This window comes from Dama dama, chromosome 1, assembly GCF_033118175.1.
Source record: "Dama dama isolate Ldn47 chromosome 1, ASM3311817v1, whole genome shotgun sequence".
Classification (NCBI taxonomy): Eukaryota; Metazoa; Chordata; class Mammalia; order Artiodactyla; family Cervidae; genus Dama; species Dama dama.
The window spans coordinates 48,448,072-48,462,354 of NC_083681.1; the positions used below are offsets into that span (position 1 = coordinate 48,448,072).

The window sequence follows — 14,283 nt, forward strand, 5'->3', positions numbered from 1 at the left end:
ATATATCCCACATCTTTAGTTCACTACTTGGAACATAAGCTCTCTTTATCTCTTTCTCTAAAAATAATTGACTGTATCTATACTTCTATCTTTTAGCAGTAGTATTTATGTTATCTATAAATTCTATCTATATGCATTATATATGTGTATGTATTCATAAATATATGTGATCTTTTGTTTCTAATAATAATACTTTAAAAATTTAGCTATAAGGAGAGTTATCATTGTTGAAACTGAATGAGCTTTGGTGGAAATAAAAGATTATTTGGTGAAGAAATGGAAAATTCAAACCCTGAATTTGAGAAATCAGCAAGACAGGTCTAGAGGAAAGAGAAAAGATGAGTCCAAAAACAGAGGGATGGTAAGGAAGCAAGAATAGCTGTGGGAGGTGAAACTTTTGGAAATACTGAGGTTGAAAGGAAAGAAACTCCAGAAGACTGAACTAAGACCAAGAGGTAACGCATCAGGGACTAGAGACTGCTTTCAGAAGTCTAGAGGGGTTTGTTTGGACTTTGTTTACTTTTAGAAGAAACCTATATAGGGATGAGGAAAGTGTCTTCTGGAAAGTATAACTGTATGAAAGGAACTGTGCCTTTGTTATTTTTCACTTTTCAACTCCTGGAAGCAGGAAAAAAAAATGCCAAGGAGTAATGTCTATGCAGCATATACTGGCTCTGTATAAGGGAAAGTACCTAGAGTTCACAAATATATTGCTAAGGCTATTCATACATAAGGGCTTCCCTGGTGGCTCAGATGGTAAAAAATCTGCCCTCAATGTGGGAGACCTGGGTTCCATCCCTGGGTTGGGAAGATCTCCTGAAGGACGGCGTGGCAACCCACTTCAGTATTCTTGCCTGGAGAATCCCCATGGAGGGAGGAGCCTTGTGGGCTGCAGTCCCTGGGGTCGGACATGACTGAGTGACTAAGCATACAGCACATTCATACACTGGCTGAGCATATGTACAGAATTGTTTCTAGACAGCCATTTCAAGTTTGCATCCTATAAGTCCAGAAGTGGGATAAGTGTCTCTGAGGGAGGAAAACAGCTGGAACATGTGGGTTGGAGTGAGTACAGTAATAAAGTTGTGAGTGTTTATTCTTATGCCCACAAAATATGAAATTTCTGGTGCTAGGCATATAGGAGGGAAATCATGGTCAAGTCCTAGTCTAGCAAGGGGAACAAACTAGCTGTGCTTAGAGAAAAGGCAAGACCCCAGGCTTTGTGGGAAGTTGATATCACTCAGTTCAAAATGGGATGGAGAGGCCAGCCTGGAACTCTCTGCTCACTGTGCACATCTGTTATCTCTCGCCACCCCCACAGCTCCTGAAAATTGTGCTAGCGATTGTCTGGCAAATCACCTTGATACAGAATCAACCCCCCAGTGTGGGCTGCCTGGAAGATGACAGTGACTGGGCTGGTGAACACCCTGGCCCACAAATATCACTGAAGGCCCTGCCTAGTAGTACAGTGTCACCAAGGAAAAGCTTTATTGAATTAATAATAATAATAACAGCAACAAGAGAAGCAGTAGCAGTAATGCCCTGCTAAGAGTTCTTCTCAGAGTAGTTGTCCTCAGGTCTGCTTTTCTCATATGCTTTTAAATACGTGAAAACCTTAGGGATTCTATGTTGAACCGTATTTGGGGTGGGGGGGATTGGAGAGGCTCACCATTCAGTTTTGCATGAAGTAGAAATTTCTGCAGGAAAATTAAACAGAGCACCAAAGGGATGTGGTTGGGACATACACTTGGGAGAAATACATACTCGTGAGTTTTTCTAGTTAAAGATATAGTAGCATTCAGGTGGTAGGGGAGGGGTATCAGGAGACAAGAACTCCTCAGGATCAGATGGTTAAGTGGGTCTGAAAAAAGACTTCAGTGAAGGCAAAGGTTCTGCATGGAGGTAGAGTAGCAAAGTGGAGATTCTTTACAGGAAAATTAGCCAAGGTCTTAAGATGGCGATGTCCAGGTAAGGATGTCATTCCATTCTAAGAACACATTTTCTGAAAGTAGCTGGCTTGTCCCAGCCCTTGTGAAGAGAGATTCGGATGGGAGGGGTTGGAGATCGGAGCAGGGGGATACCTATTTTCAAAGTCGACTTCAAAGAACTGCACATGGGTTTTACTAAAGAACTGTCTGGTTAAAGTGAAGAGAGCTGCTTGAGGAAGGCTAATTACCACGACCTACATATTCCCCGCCCCCCCGCCCAGGACTCTTTTGTTTTTTTAATATTTATTTTTATTTATTTATTTGGCTGTGCCAGGTCTTAGCTGTGGCAGACAGGATCTTTGACTTTGCACCATGCAGGAACTTTAAATGTGGCATGTAGGATCTAGTTCCCTGACCAGGGTTGGAACCTGGGGCCCCCTGCATTGGTTGTCGGGAATCTTAGCCACTAGACCACGAGGGAGGGAATGTTAAATTGATTGTTGCTATGAAGAGACACACGTGAGCAGGCTGGCTATAGCATTTCAAGGAAGAGAGACCATTGTAAACTGCTCAGAGTGAGGGACTGTCTAAAAAGTGTGAGAGAAAATCAGGAGTTAGAGGCAACTTCCAGAATCATTGCCTGCTTTGCTGAAAAGATGGGCAGTTATTCCCCAACATTCAGAGCTGCAGAAGCCCCTGAGTCTGGGGCCTTACAGGGGGCACATACTCTGCTGAAGATGGGCATCAGGGCTAGAGATAGACAGTATCCAGAACCAACCCTGCAGGCCAGACCCCAGCTGAGTGTGAGTGATTTTCCTGGCTGTGGTCATAGTTTCCTCTTCTTTCTTTTATTTCTCTGACCTCTTTCCTTGAAGCAAATCCTTTTGGCATTAATCCAAACTATTTTCTTTATTCTCTGTGCCAAAGTGCTCGAATGAATCAGTGCTCACAGATTATCCACTCTGTCATGGTAAACCAGCTTCCAGAAACAGAATTTTTTTATCCACATTTTACATTGAAGTCTTTTCCAGGCTGAAGAGATAAAAGTGTCTCACTATATCAAATAGACAGAAAGGATTTATTTTCTAATAGTAGAAATTTGGCTATTAATTCAGTACGCTGGGTTGAACTCTAAATTTTAGAGTCCCTCTATAAATACACATGAAAACTATTTTTATTATATGTACATATATTTGTAAGAGTGATCTCAGAGAGAAACAAACCAGCTTTCTGGAGGTCAAAATGTGGGAGCAACAAATTCTGAGATAAAATGAATCATTCCCTCTCCCACTATAAATGTGTCTTTTCCAGTCTTGTAAATGCTTATTTGGATGCATGAGAACAAAGTACCTTAGATCACAGTGGCAGTGGTGTGTGGAGTACTGTCAGTGAGGGTTGCCTCTGACTGATTAGATACAGAGAAAAGCCACACTCGGCCAGGAGTGTGGACCCAGCACATGAGACAACTCCGTTCATCCGGAGTCACTGCCAAGGAGAATTCTTATACCCTCTTCATTAAACACAGAATCACCTATTCCCCAATATTCAATAGTGTGTTCTCTGATAGGAATGCATAGATACATGTCCTGGCCAGAGACACTTTCCATATAATCAGAGTGAAAAGAATTATTCAGACAAGTGTACCTCGTACTGACAGAACTCAACTACAAAGGGGTGATGTTAAATTCTTCTCTAAATTACCGAGTTCTTACCTATCTTTTATCTAAATTGATGCTGGATTGGGATCATTTTTACTTGGTTACAAGAACTACAAAATATGAGCCCCATATAAGCTTTAGGAGCATTGGTAACCCAAGAAGAGCTGTGGCTTCTTCTATTAATATACCCTGGCTGAACAGCAGAACAGTGTCTTGTAAACACCTGACACAGTGCTCACCAGAGTTCTAAACGTTGCTCTTCCTAACTCTAGCTATGCTTCATGGTCAGCTTACTGGTCACTTCAGGAACAGTGGTGGGGACTTTGAGATATGAATTGCACAGTAGAGGGTAGGGGGGAAAACAGCAGAGTATCCCTGATAGAGCCACCAACACTATCAGAGACACAAATGTCCATCTTGCTGACCCTCCCTTGCCCAAGTCCCACCCCTGGTGGTGGCCACCCATCTTTGACCAATAGTCTCATTTTATTGGGAGAAGGATGGGCCTGGGGACAGGAGATGAGGAATAAAAGGCCACACAGTGAAGAAGCAGCATGGACTTGCTTCTGGCCCATTAGGCTCACCAGTAAGCTCCCAGACACCATGGTGCATTTTACTACCGACGAGAAGGCTGCTGTTGCCAGCCTGTGGGCCAAGGTGAAAGTGGAGGTGGTCGGCGGTGAGAGCCTGGCAAGGTAAGCACTGGACACAGGTTGGACAGGATGTAGAAAGGCAGAAAGTGTTCCAGAAAAGAGGGACTGGTTAGCTTTCTTACATACTCTGACTTCTCATCTGTTCTGTGACTATGATCATCCCATAGGCTCCTGATCGTCTACCCATGGACCCAGAGGTTCTTTGACAGTTTTGGTAACTTATACTCTGAGTCTGCAATAATGGGCAACCCCAAGGTCAAGGCCCACGGCAGGAAGGTGCTGAACTCCTTTGGAAATGCCATTAAGCACATGGATGACCTCAAGGGCACCTTTGCAGATCTAAGCGACCTGCTCTGTGACAAGTTGCACGTGGATCCCGAGAACTTCTGGGTGAGTCTGGGCATGTCTGTGCTTTGTTCTTTCATCCAGGTGTCTGTGCTGTGGTTATAATAGCGAACACTGACTTAAGTCTTGTGTCTATAGAAATATTTTTTGGAGGTAATATTTCATATAAAGGCTGGATTTTGATAGATTGTTCCGGAGGTCAAAGGTAAGACCAAGTTATTACTCTGTGAGCAGTGGAAGCCACTGGCCATCTGATAATTCTGAAGAAAAAAAAAAAAATGTTGTGAAGAACACTAATCAAACTTGAGCTGTATATTTTGGCCTGGCGAACATAAATTGAGCCAAGGAAAAGAATATCTTGACTTTGATAACTGAAGTTTTTGATGAAAATTGATGAATACATTTCTGCATGGTTTTTGAGTTTTGAATCAGGACTAAACAGAGCAAAATAAGAGCAACTTTTCAGGGTTTGGACCTCCTCCTTTCATCTCCAGCAATGAAGAAATGTTCTTCTATACAAGGTGCTGGATTCTTTGTCAAGCAGGTGCCCAAACAACCTGAATGTATGTAATATCTGATGACAAAATAAGCATATCAAGTCCCATTTGAGCACTATAATCTTACTTTTAAAAAAAGGAGAGAAGCAATCCATAGCAATGCTCTCCATTTGGAAGTTGACAGAGAAAATGGGAGAAGGATATAAAATAATGGGGGTTCAAGCTGGGAGTCACTGAAGCTAACGTCAAGTCTATAATGATGCACTTTTGTGGGAACATGGATATGAAAGCTGCTCAACCTCTTATGAAGAAGGAAATGGATGTTGTATCTATTTGCTGGAAGGGCAGCTTGAGACCTTCTCTTCATTATGTACTATCTTCTTTTTATTCCCAGCTCCTAGGCAACATGATATTGATTGTCTTGGCAACCCACTTCAGCAAGGAATTTACCCCTCAGATGCAGGCTGCCTGGCAGAAGCTGACAAATGCTGTGGCTAATGCTCTGGCCCGCAAGTACCACTAGTTGCCTGGCCAACCATGTTGGTGCCTATCTGAGGGCTCAGTGTCCCAGCAGTTCATCTCCTGAAGACAGAGGGAAAGAACCCTGATTCCAGACATAACTCCAATATAATACAAATGAAATAAAAGTCATGGTCTACAATGAATGTCCTTGTATTTTCTCTTTGTTTTTATTTTTTATAAGTTGATTTATCTAAATGAAAGCATTCTTATTGGAACTGGGAATATTGGAGATTGAGAGTTTGTGGAGGTTATAGAAGGAACACTAATAAGATTCTGTAAGTGTGGTTTCAATGGGTAGTCAATCCTAGGAGGGGAAAGTAGACTCCAGAGGTGGACAAAGTCTTTAGAAAAAGGAAAGAAATGGAGTTACTTTTGAGAGACGCAAAATGATTGCTAATAGTGAGTTGTTAGGACACAAAGTAGGGTTACCTGTATAGTTTGCAATTTGTATCAATTCAGGATAAGAGCTCTTTTGGGACCTCTTTTATTTAATATAAGAATCATATTTTTAATAGTTATTAAGTGCAATGAAAATGGTACTTTTTAGACATCTAGTCAAGGGATTTACTCTCAACTTTTTCCTTGCATCTTCAATGGTACAAATGCTATGTTACTCTGGAGCTCTGTGTCCTGGAACACATTTTTAATTCTACTAAGGCTTTGGTAGAGATAAAGTCTATTTATGAGGAAAAATGACAAATTCAAGATTCATCCTGTCAGATCTAATTGTCAGAAGAGAAATTGGCCCTTTAAAAACAGTGGGGTAGTATAAAGTTAGAGAATTTATTAGGGAGACCAGAAACATCAGGAAAAGAAGCTATTGTTGCATGTAAAAAGAACCAGTGAAGTTTCTCGCACAGAAGAGTGACATAATGAATAGGATATTGTAGCGAAATTGATCCACGTGTGTGTATAGACCTGACAAGGCAGAATCTACCCTGAATCTGGGCTTAGGAATTGGCTGTGATTATAATAAAGCGATTGGTAAAAGACTCAACTTGACAGGAATAACGGAACTATGGAAAAATATATATATATATATATATATATAAGACCATTGTGGCAAAGATGCCTGAAGACTTGAAACAGTGAAATGAGAGTGGAGAAGTCATGGTTGACAGCCAGGTCCCCTGTCTGGTGAATGAGAAGAGGAAATTCCTTGAAAGAGGAAGAAAAAACCTAGATGTCTCTTGCTTGGAGCTGGTAATGGGCATAGCCACCTTTGTAAAAATTTTTTCAAATTTCTGTACTGAAACCACTGACATAAAGTGAAAAGCCAAAACTTCAGAATTAGCAGACAAGGTCTAAGTATTGCTCCAATACCTTGAAACATTTAGTTAATATTTTTTAGAATTAATTTCCTTGTTTGTGAAGTGAGATAATGATCTCTCCCTCACAAATGATCTCTTCCTCCCCTACCTCTAAGGTTCCAAGGAGATGTTAGTAAAGTGTGTTGTCTGTCATTTTGCAAAGGTAGCGGTAGTGGTTTATATGATGTACTATGATCTAGTTCTCTGTGCCCTGTTTCATTGTATATTCTTGAATTGATTACATTGTTTCTGAGCTTCATATCTAGATATCTAACTGTTTAATATCCCATTTTGGATTGCTCAAATGTGAATCAAATATAGTATGTCCAAAACTGAACTCTTGATCATTTCCTAGTTTATTTACACTAACTGAGCCTTCTTTTTGTGTTCCCCATCTTAATGACTATGATGCTCAAGCCTGAAAATAGAGATGGTATTTCTTCTGTCCACAGAATTCTCCAGACAGGAATACTGGAGTGGCTTGCCATTCCTTTCCCCAGGAGATCTTCTTGACCCAGGGACTGAACCCTGGTCTTTCACATTGCAGGCAGATTCTTTAATATTTGAGCCATGAGGGAATCCCGATAACATCTTAATGACTATGACATCATCAGTTGCTCAAGCCTGAAAAAAGAGATGATAATTTTACTTTCCTACTACAATATCATTCTATATGTCTCTTGTTTATTTTATTCCTATATCCATTTATACCCTGAAGCCACAATAATTTTTGACGAATACAAATCAATTATGTCACTTCATTCCTTGAATTATTCAATAGTTTTACTTGACTTTCAGGTTAAAGGAAAAAATCTGTAATATAGTGTAAAAATCATTCATGGCATCTTCCTATCAAAACGTTCCCCCTTGTTATCTGAATCTTGGTCACACTGTCCATCTTTCTATATTTAAATTACATAATTTGAATTATTGTTCCTGGTAATTTTTAATCAGCATTATTTTATACAATGAATCTGGAATATAGCACATGATACAGATTCTTTTCATTGTTGTGTAATCATTCATTGTTTTACTGTACCATAATTTATCTGTTCCACTAAATTAGGACCATTAAAGTTGCTACTGAATTGAGATTCTGAAGCATGTTGATGCTGTAAGTGTTCCCATACGTGTCTTTGGATGCATACAAACATGCTTCTCAATTGCCAGATCATAGGTGTTACACATCTTCTGCTTCAGTAAATGAAAGTCAAAGTCAAAGTCACTCAGTCGTGTCCAACTCTGCAACTCTATGGACTATAGAATGCATGGAATTCTCCAGGCCAGAATACTGAAGTAGGTAGCCTTTCCCTTCTCCAGGAGATCTTCCCAACCCAGGGATCAAACCCAGGTTTCCTGTATTGCAAGCAGATTTTTTTTTTTTTTTTTCACCAGTTGAGCCACCAGGTAAGCCCAAGAATACTGCAGAAGGAAGTTTCTCCCTTCTCCAGGAGATCTCCCCAACTCAGGAATCCAGCTGGGGTCTCCTGCATTACAGATGGATTCTTTATCAGCTGAGATACCAGGGAAGACCCTCTGCTTCTGTAGACCCCACCAAATACTTCCAAAATCAGTTATACTGTTTTATATTATCACTAGTAAAATAGGAACATTTTTCCTTATCTACAGCCTTGCAAAATTTTGGAATTGTCAAGCTCTCCTCTTTTTTATATTCTTTTCCCTCTTCTTTCCCTTAATTCCATTATTTTCCTTTCTTTTAAACCCTTCTTCCATCCAACCTTCCTTCCTTCCTCCCTCTCTCCCTTTCTTCTTCTTTTCTTCCTTCCTTCCAGGTTTGCTGGTAGTATATATTTGTATATCATTATAGTAGTATTTGAATTGAGAAGAATGAAATTTGCTTTGAATTGTCATTCCTGGGTCCAATTCCACTTTTTTCCTGAAGATGCAGATGTAGAAATTTCTGCATTTGGTGCTTTTCCAGAAATCCTGTCAGACTTTAGCAGGCTGAATAAGATAAATCTTGCTTGCAATTCCTCTGCATTTTCTCTACCGTCATATCATAAGTATCAGATTTTATTCTTTATTTCTCATTAAATTGTTCCCATTTTCATCCATGTTCCATAAACCTATTTCAGTAGCTGCTAGAAAGACATTATTTATTATTTTTAATTAACTTAATGTACATCTATTTCAATGAAGGGATGGGGGAAACAGAATTTTGTGACCCAAAGTATTTATACAAGGAGAAAGCAAGCAAGTTAAATCTATGACAAAATATTCATCAATTTCAACCTCTTACAAATATTTCTAGAAACAGAATGAAGCTCCATATAAAATCAGCTTGATATAATTTTTGCTTTCTAGGTCTTAGTTTTCTTACCTATGAGTTTAACTTTTTAAATTCATAGGTAAACTGTAATTCATAGGTTTAAACTGTAAGATACATTACACAATATCAGACTAAAATATTTATGCATGAGTGAGATTGGAAATGTATTTGTAAAAGCAATGGATGAAAGAAATGAAGCCAAGAAACAAGAATAGGGAGAGTAGAATTTCTGAGTCTAGTCATACTGGATCAGCCAATCACAGATGAAGGGAACTGAGGAACAAGAGTGCATCTTAACATTCCCCCAAACCAATGAACTTGTGTTGTGCCCTGGGCCAATCTGCTCTTAGAAGCAGACAGATCAGGAGGCTGGGTGGGGCTCACAAGGAAGACCAGGGCTCCTGCTGCTTACACCTGCTTTTGACAAAACTTGCAGCTACACAAACAGATATGATGGTGCATCTAACTCTTGAGGAGAAAGCTACTGTCATTGCCTTGTGGGGCAAGATAAGGTTGGATGAAGTTGGTGCTGAAACGCTAGGCAGGCAGGTATTCAGCTTACAAGGCAGGCTTAAGGAGAGTGAATGTCAGCTGGGCGAGTGGGGACAGAGCCGTCGCCTGAGATTCTGGCAGGCACTGACTCCCTCTGACCTTGTGCTGTTTTCACCCCTTAGGCTGCTGGTTGTCTACCCCTGGACTCAGAGGTTCTTTGAGCACTTTGGGGACTTGTCCTCTGCTGATGCTGTTATGAGACACCCTAGGGTAAAGGCCCATGGCAAGAAGGTGCTAGATGCCTTCAGTGAAGGCCTGAAGCATCTCGACTACATCAAGGATTTCTTTGATCCACTGAGTAAGCTGCACTGTGAGAGGATGCATGTGAATCCTGAGAATTTCAAGGTGAGTCTATGGGACCCTTAAAGTTTTCCTTTTTTTGGTGGTCAAGCTCCTATCATGGGAGAGGGCTAAGCAGCAGGACACAGTTCAGAATGGAGAAGAGGTATTATGACTACATCACCATGAACTCCTCAGGACCTGTTAGTTTCTTTTACCTTCTTTGTTCTCAGCCATTATTTCCTCTTATTCATTCTTGTTTTTCTCTGTTTGTTCTCTGCAGTATCTTCTTTATATTTAAACATTTTGAGTGTTTAAGTGTTAAGATCTTCTTCTTTTTAAGTCACTTAAAAATTTTGTCTCATGCTTTTCCCTTATCTCTTCCTTTCAAAGCAACGAAGACAAAATGATGTATTGCTTCTTGATATAGTTCAAAAGAATAAAAAATGATAAGTTCTGAATTAAGACAGAAAGAGAGAAACATTTCTAAGTACAAATTCAGGCTGATATGGGTGGCTTCACATCAGTAGTAACAACTACACTTCAGACATCTTTCTGCTTATATTCTAGGAGCAAAGCTTGGGATGAGACTGAAATACTCTAAGTACAAATTGGGTGCCTCTGCTAACAGTGTTCTTGTTTTTTATCTCTACCACACAGCTCCTGGGCAACATGCTGGTGATTACACTGGCTCGATACTTTGGCAAGGAATTCACCCCAAAGTTGCAGGCTGCCTGTCAGAAGATGGTGGCTATTGTGGCTAATGCCCTCACCCACAGATACCTTCGAGATCCTGTCCAATTTCTTTTTTAAAAAATAATATTAATTTCTAATTGATGGTTGGTTTACAATACTGGTTTGATTGCTACCATACATTAAAATGAATCAATCATAGGTGTATATATGTCCCCTCCCACCTGAATCTCCCTCCCACCTCTGGCCATTCCTGCCCCTCTAGGTTATTACAGAGCTCCCGTTTTAATTCCTTGAGTTGATGCCCATTGTGATAGCTTATGTTGAATGGTGTCAGATTTGTGGCTTCCAGAGGAGACAGTTTTGATCCAGGGCCAGAGACAAGGCTTGATCACTCAGAGCTTTTGTGTGGTAGAAATTTTATTACAATGCAAAAGGGACAGAGAAAGCTTCTGACATAGACATCAGAAAACCCACTTCCACAACATACATTTAAAAATACCAGGATTAGTCAGAAGGTTCTTAAGAAGGAGGTGGCATCACCAACTCGATGGACATGAGTTTGAGTAAACTCCAGGAGTTGGTGATGGACAGGGAAGCCTGGCATGCTGAGTCCATGGGGTGGCAGATAGTCAGACACAACTGAGTGACTGAACTGAACTGAAGAAGGAGAACCATGTCCTCAAGCAACGTGCATTGTTGCTATATAACCATTAGTACAAAGTTTAAGGAAAAACATACCCCTGAGCAAGATGAATTATTTTGTTGTGCAATCATTAGCTCTAGGTTTAAAGAAAGCTAATCTCAAAGACTGTTGTCATAACAACTCAGAGTTTAAGAAAAAATGTCTCATGTGACTAAGACAAAGTAATGTAGAAAAAAGTAATCTGCCCTTTTCTCCTGGAGAGTTCCAGATTCCTTATCAATCTACCTAAGAATTAACTGTCTCAACTGGAAGACCCTATTTCTCTATAGTCTTATATTTGTTAACAATTTAAATTTTTTAAAGTCATTTTTGAGTTACAATATTGTTTCTGTTGTTTTTTAATGTTCTGGTTTTTAGGCCACAAGGCATGGGGCTCCCTGAACAGAAATCAAACTCCCATCCCCTGCATTACACTAAGCCTTAAACACTAGACTGTGAGGGAAGTCCCAGTATTTCCCCAGATTTTATCTTCTGAACTTGAGGAAATAATGTCCACCCTCAACGATATGGCTTCTTCCTAATAAAAAACTTTCAACTCAATATCCTGATTCATTTTACTCATTTTTGTTGGTTTGTTTGTTTGCTTTTTCCTCTAAGGATATGGGAAAGCCCCTGAGGGTCTACAGATAGGGAGCCTTTGTGTCTTATACAAAGAGAACAAGGGAAATGAGAAAACTAAGGAGCCCACACACAGTCAGTAATGGATGACATTTCTGCCTCAAAGCGTAAGAACTATAAGAAGGTTTAAAATATAGTGAAGATACTAGCATTACAGGGGCTCGTGGGAAACTTCAAATCTAGACAAAAACTTCAGGCTAACACTCTGATCCATATCCACTAATTACTCAAGAAATAATGTGTTCAATCAGAGACATAATGATTGCTCAAGAAACTGTTATTAACATTTCCTTTTTTCATACTTCTCTTGCCTGCATATTGTAGGCAACAATGGTATGTTATATTAGATGTTCCCATTCCAATACACATCCTCCCTCTCCCACTTGCCCCAAAACACTTCCAAAATTAACCCCAACCTCCCATTTCAGGCAAAGCTCAGTGCTCACATAACACTTGCTTGAATCTTTTGACCCTGCCATCAGTGAAATTTCCATTACTGCCTAAGGAAATCCTTCCAAACCCTTCCACTCCACATTTTTCACATCTCTTCCTGTCTAGCATACATCATGACAAACACTGGGCTGGAGGAAGCACAAGCTGGAATCAAGATTGTCAGGAGAAATATCAAAAGCCTCAGATATGCAGATAACACCACCCTTATGGCAGAAAGTGAAGAAGAACAAAAAGGCCTCTTGATGAAAGTGAAAGAGAAGAGTGAAAAATTTGGCTTAAAGCTCAACATTCAGAAAACTAAGATCATGGCATCTGGGCCCATCACTTCATGGCAAATAGATGGGGAAACAGTGGAAACAGTGTCAGATTTTATTTTTGGGGGCTCCAAAATCACTGCAGATGGTGATTGCAGCCATGAAATTAAAAGACGTTTACTCCTTGGAAGGAAAGTTATGGCCAACCTAGATATCATATTAAAAAGCAGAGACATCACTTTGTCAACAAAGGTCTGTCTAGTCAAGGTTATGGTTTTTCCAGTGGTCATGTATGGATGTGAGAGTTGAACTATAAAGAAAGCTGAGCACCGAAGAATTGATGCTCTTGAACTGTGGTGTTGGAGAAGACTCTTGAAAGTCTCTTGGACTGCAAGGAGATCCAACCAGTCCATCCTAAAGGAGATCAGTCCTGGGTGCTCATTGGAAGGACTGATGTTGAAGCTAAAGCTCCAATACTTTGATCACCTGATGTGAAGAGCTGACTCATTTGAAAAGACCCTGATGCTGGGAAAAATTGAGGGCAGGAGTAGAAGGGGAAGACAGAGGATGATATGGTTGGATGGCATCACAGACTCAATGGACATGGGTTTGGGTGGACTCCAGGAGTTGGTGATGGACACGGAGGCCTGTCATGCTGTGGTTCATGGGATTGCAAAGAGTCGGACATGACTGAGTGACTGAACTGAACTGAACTGAGATACTCACCCTTTGTGCTGTGTAAGGGTTTGTGCCTTTTGTTCTATCCTACAGGATTGCCATGTCTTATACAGTAGATCCTCCATAGACAGTAAATGTATGTTTATTAAGTGAAATAATCAGTGAATGAACAATTATTTCTTGTGTCAAAATACCTGGCAGTAAACGACAATCTGAAAAGTGCACAATTGCATAATGTTTCTTTGATGTTAGTGCTACAATATACAATAAGGAAGCACACAAGAAAGTAAATCATTGATTAGATGTTTGCTTTTTGATTATAGGTAGTACAATATCTTTGGAAACATTTTTACTTTTCATTTTATACAGCGTATATCCAATTAAAACTGTTGTGATAGTTCAGGTGCACAGCAAAGCAATGAACCATATATGTACATGTTTCCATTCTTCCCCATATTCCCTCCCATCCAGGCTGGCACATAGCATTGGTCAGACTTTCCTGTGCTATACAGTAAGACCTTGTTGGTTATCCATTTTAAATACAGTAGTGTGTACATGTCCATCCCAAACTCCCTAACTATCCTTTGTGAAAGTATTTTTGTCATATGTAAAATTGACTTCTAGAACCTTCTAACTTGTATGCATTTCTTTAAATCTATATCATAGTCCAGTTGATCAACTTTAAACTTGACTGCCTGAAACAGAACATATTGCTTGCTTCTATAAAAAGTATTTTTAGAATAATTCTATCTTACTACCAGGTTATAGACAATGCATTACAGTTTACTGTTTCACCACTATATTTTGAATTGTCTGAAGGTAAATAAGTTTTTAAACATTTATTTGT

General features: G+C 39.9%; 2 protein-coding genes across 2 annotated transcripts; both read left to right on the top strand.

Annotated features, from left to right (window-relative positions):
- The first annotated feature begins 4,189 nt into the window (after positions 1-4,189).
- On the top strand, positions 4,190-5,604 carry LOC133060894 (hemoglobin subunit epsilon-4-like). The gene is made up of 3 exons (XM_061148793.1): positions 4,190-4,281; positions 4,407-4,629; positions 5,476-5,604. The coding sequence occupies exons 1-3, from the start codon at positions 4,190-4,192 to the stop codon at positions 5,602-5,604; spliced, it is 444 nt and encodes a 147-aa protein (XP_061004776.1).
- Positions 5,605-9,656: 4,052 nt separating this feature from the next.
- Positions 9,657-10,847, top strand: LOC133055597 (hemoglobin subunit beta-like). The gene is made up of 3 exons (XM_061140767.1): positions 9,657-9,748; positions 9,878-10,100; positions 10,695-10,847. Exons 1-3 carry the CDS (start codon positions 9,657-9,659, stop codon positions 10,845-10,847), a joined length of 468 nt encoding a protein of 155 aa, XP_060996750.1.
- Positions 10,848-14,283: the final 3,436 nt, after the last annotated feature.